The 17,423-nt window shown below is 42.0% G+C and overlaps 2 protein-coding genes across 4 annotated transcripts in view; one reads left to right on the top strand and one right to left on the bottom strand.

Annotated features, from left to right (window-relative positions):
- LOC113055595 (E3 ubiquitin-protein ligase TRIM39-like) overlaps positions 1 to 17,423 on the bottom strand; it is a 61,964-nt gene that overhangs the window by 29,026 nt on the left and 15,515 nt on the right. The gene's annotated exons all lie outside the window — the stretch shown is intronic.
- LOC113055599 (GTPase IMAP family member 4-like) lies at positions 64 to 11,581 on the top strand. Its single transcript, XM_026222021.1, has 4 exons — positions 64 to 131; positions 872 to 922; positions 1,241 to 1,918; positions 10,893 to 11,581. Exons 2-4 carry the CDS (start codon positions 892 to 894, stop codon positions 11,429 to 11,431), a joined length of 1,248 nt encoding a protein of 415 aa, XP_026077806.1. The 5' UTR covers positions 64 to 131; positions 872 to 891; the 3' UTR covers positions 11,432 to 11,581.

Below are 17,423 nucleotides of genomic sequence, written 5' to 3'. Positions count from 1 at the left end.
CACCACACCTTTTAGTTTACCCTGAACATGATCCTACGATTTTATAAATTCATCAGCATTGACCTTAGACAGCAGAAAGCAGCGCTTTAGGAGATTTGATCTGAGCTCTTTGCAAAAGAAAAGATAAGCAGGTAGGATGTAATACTGTCTGTTTTATTTTTAATGATGCCTAATAATATAAAGATAACAAATATATAATAACAAATATTACATAGACTAAATAAAAAGAAGAAAATCCATCAACCAGCTGATATATTTACAGAATTAATCGATTCAAAAATGAAAGTAATTTTTCCCCCCGGTTTTATTTAGACTCTTTTTGTTTGTTTCTTTATGCATATTATCAAAGATGTTAGGATTGATCGTGGCATTGTTGAGGACGTAACAGCAGACAACAGATATTTAATTGATTGATCAAAATTATTGGGATTATATGGACAATGTAGTGGCTGATTTTGTTAAGAACATGTCATATCATCACTAAACTAAACTCTACAGCCTATACAGAAAATCATTACAAGTGATGTCTGACTAACTATAGTTCTCTCCTTAAATAAGAGATTTAAAAACAGATTATTGAGTTACTCCAAATTTTAGAGTCTATATAGAGTGATCGTCAATATAAAAAGAGCAAACAGGAGAAGCGCTGAACACAAAACACATACACATATATTTAATGTTTTGTTCAAATTTATGGCTTGGAACAATTTAGTAGTTGCTGGATATTGATGTAATCTCAACTAAATTCTACACCCCTTGCCTATTATTCACTTTGTTCTCTTTAATTTAAAATTATTCATAATTTGTACCTCTTTGGTCTTGTCCTATGATTTTTAAATATTCTTTTTTTAATTCTCTTTCATGCATCTAGACCTGTTAGTGCAAGGGAAAATGTCCAAACAACAAGAAAATAATCAAACGGGTGAGTATATTTGCATGTATATATATATATATATATATATATATATATATATATATATATATATATATATATATAATATATATATATATATATATATAATATATATATATATATATATATATATATAATATATAATATTTGTCAAATATGGACTTACCTAACCTTTGAGTTAAAGATTTGAAGTAAAAATTTATCTCAACAGTTGGGTTATTTCATATTTGACCCAAAGTTGGACTGTAATATTTCTGGTAAACTTCCAGTTCTTAATTTTATGTATTTGTTTATTTATTTTACTTTTATTTTCTCATTTTGTCTCAGAGTTAAGAGCAGTTTTGATCGGAAGGCAATACTCTGGGAAAACATCGGTGATCAACACTATATTGGAAAGCAGTGAAACAGAAGCTGAAGGAGATGAGGATGTGAAGAGAGAGGGGTTTATTGATGGCAGGAGAATCAGTCTTGTTGAAACGCCTGGCTGGTGTAAAACCTTCAGTCTGAATGATTTATCCAATATCTCCAAACAGCAGCTGGTCCGCAGGATTTCCATGATTTCACCCGGACCTCATGCAGTTCTGATTGTGATTCGGGCTGATTCTGCATTTACTGATGCTGACAGGAGGTTTCTGGAGGACTATGTGGAGCTGCTGGGACCCAATGTCTGGACTTACACCCTCGTCATCTTCACAAGAGGAGATTTAATTAAACCCAAACACATAGAGCAGCGTATTCAGGAGGAGGGCTCAGCGCTCAAGAGGCTTATTGAAAAATGTGAACATAAATATCATGTTTTTAATAACTCAAACCATCATGATCGAACCCAAGTAAAAGAGCTGTTCAAGAAAATTGAAGGAATTGTCAACAAGAATAAAGTCAAGCACTTTAACATTGACCAGGAAAAATTAAAGAAAGTCAATGAGCAGTGGGAGGAAATTCAGACCAGAGCAAATTCTAGAAAATCCAGAGTACAGAAGGAGCGGTCCAAAGTTCAAGAAAAAGGTAAGATGAAGGTTCGGTAATGGGAGGAGATTGCAGTTTGACAATAAACAAGTTATCTTTCACATCTGATTTCACTAATACTGTCAGACACACAGGGGTTTACATATTAACACGGCTGGAACAGTTGAGAGATAAAAGGATAAGTTTATTAGATGTGTGCAAAAGTACAAAAGTTCAAAAGTTCAAGAAAAAGGTAAGATGAAGGTGCGGTTATGGTAGGGGTGTGCGATATGATGGTAAATAAGTTATATTTCACATCTGGTTGCTTTAATACTGTCAGAAACACACAGGGTTTACATTTAAATTTACGGTTGGAACTGTTGAGAGATAAAATGATATGTGCCTGCAAAGTACATCAGATGTTTACAGCTCTTAAAGTGACAGCAGTCTAATTGACTGGCCACCTCTGTACTGCACAACTTTTTTGTTGTTGTGGTCTGTTAACTCGTGATGGAAATCTTTGACCAATGAACTGTCTTTTGCAAATGTTAATGTATGCATATTTAAATATATATATATATATTTGTAAATAGTTCAAATTGATTACACCTTGCTATTTTACTGTTCTTCTTTCTTTCATATTTATTCTTTTAAATACATTAAAACACCCAGATATCATAAATACGTCTGCAAGATGTCTTTTAAAGATTTCTTCATCTTGAAAGCATCTGCTGTGTGCAGATATCTGATAGACGTCTCCAAGATGTCCATTTTACATCATAAATGTCTTAAAGACATCTTCAAAATGTCTATTTGACATCTGATAGGAAATGTCTTGGTTACGTATGGTAACCCTCTTACCCTGAAGGAGAGAATGGAGATTTCACGTCAATGACCAAAGAATTGTGATATCGACTGGAGAGAACAATCCACTTCGAGTGAATACAGGTTTTCGCTGAGGGGCCGAGCCGGTGACCCAGCTGTTCAGCGGCGGTACAGCAAACGTGACAACCGGAAATGACGTCTCTGTTCCCTCCTTCAGGGAACGAGGGTTACCATATCTAACTGAGATGTTCCCTTTCAGTCGGTCAGTCTCAAAGTCTCGTCAGTTACCGACGAATTGGGATCCCTACCAAATCGCCATGGGTGCTACCCCTTCCAGTGCCCTGTGCGAGCCACCTGCATCCCTATTTGGTGTAGACTGGGGCTCGAAACATGTATTTCCACTCACCACTGTCAAAGCACTACCTCACTGAGTGAGAATGGATAACACTGAGAAAACGTATTCCACTCAGAACAGGGATGCTGTGGAAGCCCTATCCTTCCAGAAGGAGTTTTCGGAAGCAAATACACAGAGCATCCATTTAGGTGTTTATGGAGAAATCTGAGGTGATCAAAACACTCTTGGGAAGGCAGAAGTCTACCAGAGAAACACGGCCTCTAAGGCTATACCATGGACTATACACATACGAATACTGCTTGGGCTTCAATATGGAACCCAGCCTTCCACGATTCTCACGGATTAATCATGAAGTCCCGGTGCATGATGTTCTGCCGCATCCAGCTGCCTAGGATGATGAAGAACATCAAAAGGGGCAACAGTACGGACACTTTGGAGCAGTTTTAGCAACTAACCGGGGCCTCTCGTTTACACTACACTAGGTAAGAACACAGGAGGATACCAGCTCTACATGAAGGCTATAGAATCTAGTGAAGCCCACAGCTCTACAAATATCTGTCAGCGAGGCGCCACAAGCCAACACCCAGGAGGATGCAACACTTCTAGTTGAGTGATATGGCATCCACAATCCAGTGGGACATCCTTTGCTTGGAGACAGTATTTCCCTTCTCTTCTGATTACCTTGGAGTTAGTCGGTCCAGACTCTAGTCATGAATCATCAGAATCAGAATCAGAATCAGAAAGAGCTTTATTGCCAAGTATGCTTACGCATACAAGGAATTTGTTTTAGTGACATAAGCTTCCAGTACACAGAGACAAAAACACACAGACAAAAAAAAAAAAAAAGAGAGAGAGAGAGAGAGATCAGGTCGAGAGATTTACAAATTGGCAAATAAATAAGTGTATAAACAATTGTGCTATAAATGATAATGGGATAGGATTGAGTGAGATGCAGGAATGTTCTAGGATGGAGGGTTAACAAATAAATATAAGGATATTGCACGTTTATAAGCCGGGAACATTAAGTAGGGAACATTTAACTGTTCATGAGGTAGATTGCCTGGGGAAAGAAACTGTTCTTGTGCCTTGCTGTTCTGGTGTTTGCCGGCCAGATGGCAAAAGTTAAAAGATGGGGTGACTTGGCTGTGAGGGATCCAGAGTGATTTTCTGAGCCCTTTTCCTCACTCTGGATGTATACAGTTCTTGAAGGGTGGGCAGGGGAGCACCAATAATCCTTTCAGCAGTCCGAACAGTTCTCTGTAGTCTTCTGATGTCTGATTTTGTTGCTGAACCAAACCAGACAGTTATTGAAGTACAGAGGACAGACTCAATGACGGCTGAGTAGAACTGTTTCAGCAGCTCCTGTGGCAAGTTAAACTTCCTCAGCTGGCGAAGGAAATACAACCTTTGCTGGGCCTTTTTCACAATGGAGTCAATGTGATTGTCCCACTTCAGGTCCTGAGAGATGGTGGTTCCCAGGAATCTGAATGACTCCACTGTAGTCACAGTGCTGTTCATGATGGTGAGTGGGGAAAGTGCAGGTGGGTTTCCTGCACTTTCATCTCCACTGTTTTGAGCGTGTTCAACTCCAGGTTGTTAAGACTGCACCAGACAGACAGCTGCTCAACCTCTTGTCTGTAAGCAGACTCATCACCGTCCTGGATGAGGCCGATGACTGTAGTGTCATCTGCAAACTTTAGGAGCTTGACAGAGGGGTCTTTAGAGGTGCAGTCGTTGGTGTACAGGGAGAAAAGCAGAGGGGAGAGAACACATCCCTGATGGGCACCAGTGTTGGTGGAGCAGCTGTTTGATGTTTTTTTCCCCAGTCTCACTAACTGTTCCCTATCTGTCAGAAAGCTGGTGATCCACTGACAGATAGAGCTAGGAACAGAGAGCTGGGTCAGTTTGGTCTGAAGGGCTGTTGGGATGATGGTGTTGAATGCCGAACTAAAGTCCACAAATAGGATCCTCACATAAGTCCCTGTTTTGTCCAGATGTTGCAGGATGAAGTGCAATCCCATGTTGATTGCATCATCCATGGATCTGTTTGCTTGGTAAGCAAACTGCAGGGGGTCCAGTAAGGGTCCAGTGATGTCCTTCAGATAAGCCAGAACCAGTTTTTCAGATGACTTCATGACAAGAGACGTTAGAGCCACAGGTCTGTAGTCGTTAAGTTCTGCTATCTAGGGTTTCTTTGGGATGGGGATGATGGTGGAGCGTTTGAAGCAGGAAGGCACTTCACACAACTCCAGGGATCTGTTGAAGATCTGTGAAAAGATGGGGACTAGCTGGTCAGCACAGATTTTCAGACAGGCTGGTGTAACACCATCTGGGCCTGGTGCTTTTCTTCTTTTGTTCTTCTTGAAGACCTGGCACACATCATCTTCACAGATGTGAGGAGGGTGGGATTGCAGGATGTGTTAATGGTTGTGTAGGGAGATGGTCAGAATGAGTGTTGGGGGTTTCAAATCTGCAATAAAACTCGTTCAGGTCGTTAGCAAGTCGTTGATTAGCCTAAGTGCAAGGGGATGGTGTCTTGTAGTTTGTGATGGCTCTTAGACCTCTCCACACTGAAGTTGAGTCGTTGGAGGTAAACTGGTCTTCCAACTTTTTAGCGTAGGTCTTTTTTGCCGCTCTGATCTCTTTGTTCAGTGTGTTCCTGACCTGATTGTACAAGACCCTGTTCCCATTTCTGTAGGCATCCTCTTTGGCCTGACAAAGATGTCTGAGTTTTACTGTAAACCATGGCTTATCATTGTTGAATGTTAAATAAGTCCTGGTAGGAATGCATATATCCTCACAGAAACTAATATAGGATGTTATGGTCTCTGTGAGTTCGTCCAGATCGGTGGTAGCTTCAAAAACACTCCAATCAGTGAGGTCAAAACAAGATTGTAAATCCGGCTCTGTTTCGCTGGTCCATCTCTTCACAGTCCTTACTACAGGTTTAGCACATTTAAGTTTTTGCTTGTAGGACGGTATAAGATGAACCAGACAGTGATCAGAACGTCCCAAAACTGCTCGTGGAACAGAGTGATATGCGTCCTTTATTGTGGTGTAACAGTGATCCAATATATTACTGTCTCTGGTGGGACACGTAACATGCTGTCTGTATTTTGGCAGTTCACGGGAGAGATTGGCTTTGTTAAAGTCCCCAAGAATGATTAAAGCAGAGTCCGAGTGTTGTTGTTCTGTGTCTGTGATCTGATCAGCAAGTTTCTGTAAAGCTGAGCTCACATGCGCTTGCGGAGGGATGTAAACACTGACCAGAATGAACGAATGAAACTCCCGCGGCGAATAGAACGGCTTGCAGTTGACAAACTGCATTTCTAGATCAGGACAGCACATCTTCTTTAACACAGTTACATCTGTACACCACCGTTCATTGATGTAAAAGCATGTCCCGCCGCCGCGCGATTTCCCAGTTGATTCTGATTCGCGATCCGCTCTGAACAGCTGAAAGCCCGGCAGATGGAGCGCGCTGTCCGGTATGGCGTCATTCAGCCAGGTTTCCGTGAAACACAGAGCAGCAGAGTGAGAGAAATCCTTATTTGTCCGAGAGAGCAGAAGGAGTTCGTCTGTTTTGTTGGGTAGAGAGCGAAGATTTGCGAGATGGATGCTAGGCAACGGCGTTCGAAATCCGCGCTTCCTGAGTCTGACGAGCGCTCCCGCTCGCTTCCCCCGTCTGCGCGTCCTGAAGCGCTTGACCAGCGCCACCGCTCTTCCGATAACAACGTTCAGTAAAACGTCTGAATAATTTAAATCCTGAAAAACATCTTGTGGTGTGTTCTGCCGAATGTTCAGCAGTTCATCCCTGGTGAAACTGATCGTGTTTGTTAAACAAAAAACAGGAAAAGCGAACAAAAACAGCACAAACACTGGAGAGCCAAGCACTGAAGCAGCCATGTGCGGCGCCATCGAGTACACATTGACCAAAAATGTGTGCAGGTTCCCTACCCTCTTGATGGAGGCCAGTGCAAGTAGGAGCAGAGTTTTCAATGAAAGAAACTTTAGCTCGAAATGGCTCTGCTGTAGTATCCCAATTCCTTGACATATCCAAATCCTCAGAACAACTTTATGATGTGACAAAAACTATGGACTCTCTCTTTTCTATCATTTTAAATACAGTTGTTCCTTTACACTTAAGGAAGGTTAAGTTGGACACTGAGGTAAAATGAGCATGAAGCGCAGCTGGAGGAAAACAAAACTAAAGGTATTTTGTATTGCTTGGTGGGAAAGAAACCTACAGAAAAGCATTAAAAACTGCTAGATCTGATACATTTTTGTCTCTTTTAGAAAAAAAAAACATAACTCCAGGTATTTATTCAATACAGTGGCTAAACAAAAAACATCACAGCAATAATGACTTTATGAACTACTTTACTTCTAAGATCGATACTATTAGAGATAAAATTGTTACCATGCAGCCATCAGCTACAGTATCTCATCAGACAGTGCACTATATATCCCCCGAGGAACAGTTCCACTCATTATCTACTATAGGAAGAGGAATAATTGTATAAACACTATTCCATATAAGCTTCTAAAAGAGGTGCTTCCAGAAGTCATAGGTCCTCTTCTGACTATTACTAATTCCTCATTGTCTTTAGGATATGTCCCCAAAACCTTCAAACTGTCTGTTATTAAGCCTCTCATCAAAAAAATAAATAAAATAAAAAAAAAGAATAAAACACAAAATGACCTCAAAGAACTAGTTAATTATAGGCCGATCTTGAATCTCCCTTTTCTCTTCAAGATACTAGAAAAGGTAGTATCATCACAATTATATTTCTTCTTAGAGAAAAATGGTATATGTGAGGATTTCCAGTCAAGATTTAGAACATGTAATGGTACTGAGACTGCTCTCCTTAGAGTTACAAATTACCTGCTCTTATCATCTGATCGTGGTTGTGCTATTGGATATTAGTGCTGCATTCGACACTATTGACCACAAAAGTTTCTTTTGCATAGAATTAAAATTACCTCGTAAGGGACGTCTGAAATGGTTCAAGGCAAGGCACACTGCTAACAACTCCAGGCCATTGATGTGCCTGTGCAGCTGAGGGCCCATCCAAACTCCTGAGTCTGCACCAGCTGGTGGTGGAGGCATCTGTGTAAACCACAGTATGCCTGGAGACCTGCTCTAGGGGCACCCCTGCCCGGAGGAACACAAAATCTGACCACAGGGTGAGGTTTGACTGTAACTTTCACCCAGTGAGTGCTGCCCTTCCTGGCCCACCTCGGGTATTGGCCATAAAGCCAGTGCTGTAGCGGTCTCATATGTAACAGGCAGACTGGTGTAAGTGCAACTGCTGCCACCATATGCCCAAGGAGCATCTGAAAAAGTTTCAGTGGGACCACTGTCCTGCCCTTGAACATATGCAAGCAGGCTAGCACTGACCACACATGTTCCTCAGTGAAGCGTGCTGTCTGTTTGAATGAATTCAACCTCATACCGAAAAAAGAGATCCTCTGCATCGAGGAGATTTTGCTCTCTTCCCAGTTGACCTGAAGGCCCAACAGGCTGAGGTGCCGGAGCACCAGGTCCCTGTGCTCGCACAACTGATCTTGAGACTGTGCTAGAATGCAAATACGTTGCTCTCTGAGGGGAATAAAAGCCACCTCTGTGATTTTCATGAAGACACGGGGAGGGACAAGACCTTGTACTGATATGCCCATCCTTCGAATGCAAACTGCAGAAAAAGTCTGTGGCGTGAAAGGATCGACACATGGAAGTATGCGTCCTTCAGGTTGATCACTTCAAACCAATCTCGTGGACGAACTAAGATGCATTTCTGCATCAACTTCTTGAACGGTAGCTGATGAGCGGCCCTGTTCAAAGCTCACCGATCCAAGATTGGCTGTAATCCACCACCTTTCTTGGGTATAATGAATTAAGGGCTGTAAAACCCCATCCTCATATTGGCTGGAGGGACCAGCTCTATTACGTTCTTCGACAGTAGGACTGTGATCTCTGCCCACAGAACAGGGCCATCAGCTACTTTTATTGTAGTGAAGCGGACACCCACTTGGGGGGATACCGGGTGAACTGAATTGCATAGCTGATGCTGATGGTCTGCAGAAGCCTCTGAGATGGGCTGGGTAGCACTGACCAGGCACTTAGAAACTGTACAAGCGGGACTACTAGAACCACAGCCATACCCGCAGAGGGCACCGGGGTGGAACACAGGGACCCAAGTTGGGTGTTTTGTGAGCAGGCCAGAGTGTGGCCGTGAGGCCAATGGCAGGAAAAAAGGAAACAAAAGATTATCCACCCGGCCCTCCTCAGGGGGAGGGAGTGGTGTGTTTTGCCATCCCCCAAAGAGCAGATCCCTCCATCTCTGGGTCTCCTGTCTCAAGGACTCTTGCTCTTCCGTTTGCCGCCAAGTTTCGCAGGGGTCTGGACAAGTGGGACGGTCCGCCGGGTTCCCGTCTCCATGCCACTGCTTTACTGGAGGCTGTTGCAGCGCAGGAGTGGGGGCAGATTGCGGGGGCCTAGGGAGGATGTGTTAGATTGCCTCAGTCTGTTTCTGGGCAGCCGAGAACCGCTGGGCAAAGGTCTCGACCGCATCGCTGAAGAGTTGCCGGTCTAGGGCACAGGGGCATTTAGGAACCGAACCTTGTCTGTGTCCCTCATGTCTGCCAGACACAGCCAGAGATGTCACTCAGAGTGTGCACTGCACTGCAGACAAGGGTGGTGAGGGAGGAGGAGCCCACCAGCCAGTTTCTGGCTGTCCACGACTTGGTAAGCTCATCATGCACTTCCAGGAAGAAAGGCACTGGGGCGGGATGCTGAGAACCAGCGCGAGCCACCCCGAGAAACCAGTCTTCCAGCCTCGAGGGCTCGGGATGTGGTGGAGATTTCCACTTGAGCTCTACCCTCTCGGCGGCCTGGGAAAGCATAGCTGCCATCTCCAGATCTGATTCAGGCTTTACCACCATCTTGGAGGGTGCAGCATGGCCGAATCTTCATCCGACAGCTCTCCCTCCTATGCTGAGATCGAAATCTGGTTGGGAGGAGATCTACTGGATACCGCTGGTACGCTCTTTGAATATGGCCCAGCACATTCCATGGGTTGCTCCACTGGATCGAAGGAGCAAGAGGAGTGATGGTCCCCAGAGGGTTGGTTCCCTGCATGGTGTGCCACCACTGTAATCCTCAAACCACCCACACTACTTCTGGACGGGGTTCTCATCTGACTGCCAGAATGAGCCCCAGATCGTGGCAGAAGCAAAAGGACTAAGCCCCCCTGAAGGTAGAGAAGCCAGGTTCGCATCATTGGGTTAAAATATCCCACAGTTGGGAAGATCCTTTAGAGTTTAGCTCCCTAATTATACACACTTGAACCAGCAAATCAAACTCTTACTAGACACAATAGAAACTTCCAGATAGGTGTGTTACGGTCAGTTGAAGCTAAACGTTTCAGGGCATTGGACCTCCAGGATCTAGTTTGGAGACCCCTATCCTACAGAGTTGTTACTTTGCACATGGTTCTTGATCATTAAAAATAACATTGTAAAATTATTTTCTTAGAATAGGAGATATGCTGTCTCTGAAATCAATAATTGCATGCCAATGTGCATTGGCTCTATCGAAGCGATATCCAAATTTGTCGGTCACCGATGTGACATTGAGAGTGACTGACTGAAAGGGAACATCTGTATTGCAGATGAACAAACACTGTAAAAATAACTCTTCTTTAATTATTAACTATTTTAAATAAAAAAAAATAAAAAAATTCTCTACTCTAAAAGTTGGCCCAAGGTTCAAGAACTGTCTTTGAATACTATGGGTAAACAGTCCCATAGGTGAAGTTTCTTTAGTTTTGTATCACGACTGTCCTTTTATTTCAGCGTATGTGCGTCGTCTTGAGGAGATCAGAGTTGTTTTGCTGGGATGGGTTCTTGGTGGAAAGAGTTCAGCTGGAAACACCATCTTGAACCGGGATGAATTTGCCACAGGAGGAAGAACCGGAGAGGGTAAGAGAGGCTTTGGAGATGTAGATGGAAGGAAGATGACGGTTTTGGATACTCCAGGCTGGTGGAAGTACTTTGCATCGGAACTCAACCCAGATTTCATTAGATCTGCAATCTTTGGAAGCGTTTCAGAGTGTAAGAAGTTCCCTCATTCCATGCTGCTCGTGATCCCAGCAGATACGTCATTTCAGGAAGAACAAAAGAGGATCACTGAGCAAAATATGTCTATCCTGGGAGATGACGTCTGGAAACACACTATAGTTCTGTTCACCTGGGGTGACAGATTTAAAGACATCTCAGTCGAGCAGCACATTGAGAGTGAAGGTGAAGCTCTTCAGTGGCTGATTGAGAAATGCAGAAACAGATACCACGTCTTTGACAACACAGACAAGAACAATCGCGATCAAGTCACATAGCTGCTGCAGAAGATTGATGAGATGGCAGCAGAAAACAGTCTGTTTTGCTTCAACACGAGGAAAAACTGTGATAAGAAAACTGACAAACAGGAGGATCTGAACATGGAGATCAGACTGAAGGATGTCTGTCTCTTTCTAGATGAAGGGTTTAAGAGAAAAACTGAAGAGATAAGAAGGAAGATAGAAAAGTTATGCACGGATATCATGGAAGAATGTCTAAACTGGGATGAATGTGGCAGTATGAATAATCCTCTTAACCGTAAGTTTTCACTCACTTTCATGTTCTCTCATTTGTATAGATTAAAATGCTCAACACTATGTTTCATTTGTAGTTCAGAATAAACCTCCTCATTCCCTAAAAGAAGTCATTATTCCACCTCAGGACAACAGTAAGTGAGATTTTTAAATTATGTTTTAAAATAATTATACTAAAAAAAGTAATTCTTGTCAGTTCTCAAAAACAAAACAAAACAAATCAAAACAAAAAAACATTAAAACCAAAAGTGGATATTCAGGATTTCCATCAGTTTGTGGTGAGAATTATTCTGTGGTGTGAGCAGTGATGACATGTCTTTCAGTTCCTGAGCCGATTACAGCACTTCTGCAGAGAGAGTTCAACAGATGGGAAAGTATAATCATAGATGGTGTTCAGGAAAGTTTGCAAGACATAAAATCATCATTTGGTAAGTCATTCTAATGGAGCAGATGAAACTGAGTGTTTTTGTTCCACAGAGAAATCATTGAAGCATTGTCAAAATTTAACAAAATAGTTTGCACATGTAAAATGCATCTTTGTTCTGAACTCACATTAACATTTTAATGTCATATTTTCAGAGCTCTCTCAGGCTGAGAAGAGGCAGATGTCAATGCATGCTGTTGATAGATGGTTACAAAATTACAACCATTATGTTATACATACTATTGATAAAATACAAGCTCCAGAATCAAGGATCAGGACAAAGAGACTGAAGACATGATGACACTGTACAGTACAGAGTTTGTGCCATCAAATGTTGTATAAATGCAATATCACACTCATAGCCTTGAGATATTGCTCTACATAAACATCACTGATTAACTGCAGCCTTGTGTTTACAGCTATACTGATATAGAGTGATATCCACAACTATGAGTGTGATATTGTTCATATATTCACATTTTAATAAAATGTGTACACAGTGGTTTTAAATCTGATGCACCTCCTATTGAATTCTATGTATATTCTATTTTGTTGATATGCATGTTTATACCTTTAGTAAACTACAGCCTTATAGTGACCAAAAGAGCAGCTATTCAGATTTTGTATTCTAATCGTTTCTGTATTTTCATTTCATTCTACTGTTAGTGATGTTCCTCTGAATGAGTATTCTTGTTTATGAATTATATTTTCTCTTGAATTCCAAAAATAAAGACTCAGCTGTTATGAATCTGATTCTGCTCATTTATTTCTACTTAACCGCAAGTATTATATAAATATAAATTCTGGTCTGTATATGAAAAAACACAAGGATGCTGGATTTTTTATTGTTATGTGGAACTGCTGACAGGAGGAACAAAGAGAGAAATTGCTTTAATGTGTGGCTGCTTTACGGTTAAGAAAATTTGAATTATATTCCAATACATAATTTGCATCGGATTCAAATTTTTCACACAAATTCAGTACGTTGAAAGAAGACATCACAGTGATTTACAGTACAGTCATCCTGGTGCAATATGAGGTTCAGTGATTTGGTCAAGAACATAAAAGTGAAAGAGAAACTCAAACATTCTCAAAGATTCTCACTCCAGGTTTGCAACATTATTGTATCCACAAACTCAGGCCAGCATTTTTAAATGGACCATAAAGAGCAACCTGGTCCTTCAAGCTGATCAAATGTAGAGGCAACTCAGTCAGTATACAAGAAAGAAACTGAAAAGGAAGCACTAAACCTGTTCATAGTTTTATAAGATTGTTGTTGTAGTTGTTGTAATGTCTTTATTTGTCCCTTTACTGGCCATAATGATCAACCATAAACAACCTCGAGCATTTACAGTACACTACATAGTTCTTCATACACTATTTAAAAAACAACGGTACACCTTTATATTTCAGATAAGTATTTACACTCAGGACTGCATTTGAAACAAAAGACCTAGAAGCTTTCTCAGTCCTCCACTTGGGCGCTCTGTATCACCTGCCTGAGGGGAGCAGTTCCAAATCTAAATACAAAGTGTGGGATGAATCACCCAAGATAGACAAAGACAATCTCAAATTGGAGAGCGCCCGCTGTTCGGTCAGGTTAAACAGACGTGGCCAACAAAAAAGAGAAGATGCACTTTTAATAGTGAATGGACCGCAACATACTCAAAACATACGCAAAAAAGAGAGCTTTTTGCCTATAATGCAAAAGCAGTTTTTCTGTGTGACATGGTGGAGAATACGAGGTGAAGCGACATGGTGCATGTGAGTACCATATACAAAAAGCACATCATCAAGAAACATGCAAATCAGTGCAATTGTTTTTCAATAAACCAAATGACCCACAGACTGACAAAGTTTGGGCAGCAGAAGTGACGAGCGTTTTTTTCCAGATTCTGAAATAGCTAAGAAAAAAGCTGTAGAAATCTTGGGTGATATTTTGGGTAAGGTAGTGTCTTAATCTTTTATTCGGTGGGTTTAAAAATAAATGTATGCAATATATTACAGAAAGCTTGAAATGTCTACTTTTAAATGAAAATATTCAAACCAAAATAAATAGGCTACTATATGATTATGTAATCCGTATGAAATGTGCATTTCTCTCTGGCATTCATGGCGAGACCTTCATCTTAGCAGCTGATGAAAACATCGGTCGGGTGCGGGTTGTTTATACATTGACCCGTGCATCAGTGGTTTGTACCCCTAGGCCATTAGACTGATAAATAGTCAAAACCCATTACCACTTCCACCTGTCTCATCAGGATAAACTCAGCCTGTTTAATGGCACTCTGCACCCTGCTGGACCATCATAAACTCATAACACATCTAACTGACAATTTAAACACTAGACTTTACAGTGACACTTTATCACCACATGACACTTTATCACCACATGACACTTTATCACCACATGACACTTTACAATTTGTCATTTTATTGCTTCTTGCACTGCACATTTATTCTGTGAAGAATTTTTTTTATTGACTTTTCTTTCTTTTATTAACATATGGGTTCTCTTTTCCTTTCTTTCATCTCTTTAGTTTTTTAAGCTCTTATTATTTATATTTTTACTTCATTTATTGTATTTTCTATATTTTTTATAGACTTTGTTTTGCCCTGCCATTCTCGAGGGGAGTGAGCAAAGGAAAAAATTCATTGTACTGTTGTACATATGACAATAAAGATCTTGAATCTTGAACGAACCTTCTCAACTTCTTTGCCTACAATAATTACTTTAGATGGAGTTTCAACAGAATTTTATCATTTTATCATCATATCTTTATCTCACACCAATCCAAAAAATAGTTCTCATAAAACTCACTCACGCTTCACCAATGTCCGGTCTCGTTTGCACATAGAGGACTGTTCTAAATTCCCTATGTGTGTTTATAGTGGAAGGACTATTATTATGAATGTGTGCCGCTAGTTTATGTGAGTTCCGCTATTCCGGTTTCACTTTCATTTTCAATAGCCGATTGCTCCGCCATTTTCATCAGGTGTTAATGTGCGTGATTGAATGTAAGTTTATTTAATCATTCCTGATTATAGGTCAGCTATGTTAATTTCGTTGTTGTGTTTAAATATTCAGCTTGTGTAAGCGAACTTTACATTGTTTATAATGTTGTTATATTTAAGATATACCGTGATTCAAATGTGCATGCTCACTACCGTTAATGTTGATTAATGTATAATGTGACAGTAGCAAGTTGTTAGTTCGTTTACATGTCTGTAATTTATATTTAGCAGATGTAAACTGATGTTTGTTTATTCTGTTTATTTCAGAAAGACCACATTTAACACTTTGTGGCCATAACTTGTACAATATCCAGTATAATTAGAGTAATGTTGTGCCATCTGCTGTGAACCCTAAAACACTTCAGATAAAGAGTGGAACAGTGCCCTGTCTCCTGTCACACTTCTTACCGGAGTCCCGTGGTGGATTAGCATCAACACCCCTACCGATCTATTAGTCCCGTTCATTTTGGTCCTTCGAGCCGGATGCTATATTCACTTCGGTGATATGGAGCAACAGAGCCTACTTCATTCCCCTGATACGACACACGGTGTTCGCACACAGGCGAGAGCACGTCAGCTTTCCACACGTCTGCAAGCTTATGATGTAGCTTTGCCGAAGTCTCTCATACCAGACCCTGTTCTTCACGAAACTTCATACCACCTACCAAGGATGGATTCTCCAGCAGCACAGTTCGACCTCAGTGGACAGGCTGAGCCAGTCTCGACTGTGGAGCAGCTGCCCATGGGTGATCTATCGCTGGTGCAGTATGGAGAAGTATCCGCTATGAGTCATCAGTTGGATGTTGAGAGATCTGTCGGTCATCTTAGCTCTTCAGTAGCTCCTCCAGGGTATCACAGCCCATCCGAGTGTGATTCATTCAGTAGTGGTGCTGCATCACCCATATTCCAGGTAGATGTACGAGCCCAAACTACGTCACCACCTGTAGTCAGACCAAAGGCTACTGCAGTCTCATCTGTCCCGCTTCCGCATTTAGGCCAGTCATTTCAAGCTCAGACAGCCCACATTGATATTTCTCAGCAGTCAGTTTTGTGGCACGTAACACAAGGCACCCTTCCTGCTGCATATGGTACTACTTCGACATATCGTGGTGCTCTCCCCTTATCTGTACCACATGTAACGCCACAGCAGGGGGTTCTGTTCAGCACAGTAGATTCTACATGTCAGCTTACCTCATCACTGCCACATACTGTTACTTCAGTGAAGCTGCCTTTGACCACTACAGCGTATAGGCCTTTAGTGCCCCCTGTATATCAGTTACAGGCTCACATGCCGAGCCAAGCCACACGGCAGTCGTTCGCTGTCTCTGACCCGTATCGCCCTCCTCTACAGACTGCTGGGTATCACCCTGCTCAGCCTCCCGTCCACACTCCTTTGCAGCCTGGGCATCCCCCTTTAGTGGTTCGCCAGCCACCACCTCCTTTTCCAGTTTACCAGCCTCTGCCAGTTACACCCCAGCTACAACCAGTTCCCATTCCAGCCTTGCCTAAGCTTGTGAACGATAGTGAGAGGGAGTTCACAGACCTGAAGATGGCCTTGGATAATCTTCTCAATCCTCACACCGAGCTTACAGAGCACTATAAATACAGGGTACTGATGGAGCAGTTGGTTCTTGAGGAAGCTAGGTTAATTGCCCAAGCATGCCGACATCATCCTGCGCCCTATATGGCAGCTATGATAGCATTGCAACGACAGTATGGCCAGCCTCATCAACTGGCTCAGAGCGAGATCGCAGCCCTGCTGAACTCACCTGATATTAGAGTTGGTGATGCAAAGGCCTTTCAGAGTTTTGCACTCAATGTTGACTTACTAGTTGGTATGCTGATGTCACTCGAGGGGCCACAGGGCCGAGAGCTCTCTTGTACAGGGCATGTCGATAGATTACTCAGTAAGTTGCCCAAACACTACCGAGACAGCTTTATAGAGCATTTACATTTACGAGGCCGATTGCACACTGACAGCCTAAATCCATATAACCTGCATGACCTTGCTGACTAGTTGAAGGTCAAGGCGGAAGCGCAGCGTTTATCTACCAAGATGGTGCAGCGCTACCAGACAGAGAGAGTACAGGTCTCACGTAAGGACCGCCAGTCTGTACCCAAGCCCCAGACTCGATCCACTGCAGTCTATCATGGAAGTGAACAGCCCATGGAAGCTAGCACAGGGCAGTCTGTCCATACCAATGCTGCTAATTCTCAGTCATCGGCCAGGAGACTGAAGCGTTTGTGTCTGTTCTGTAAGAGTCAGGAGCATTACCTGTCACAGTGTAGCAAAATCAC

The sequence above is a fragment of the Carassius auratus genome, chromosome 36, assembly GCF_003368295.1.
Source record: "Carassius auratus strain Wakin chromosome 36, ASM336829v1, whole genome shotgun sequence".
Lineage (NCBI taxonomy): Eukaryota > Metazoa > Chordata > Actinopteri > Cypriniformes > Cyprinidae > Carassius > Carassius auratus.
Note: the sequence above shows the minus strand (reverse complement) of the source record. Positions and strands in the feature narration are given on the sequence as shown.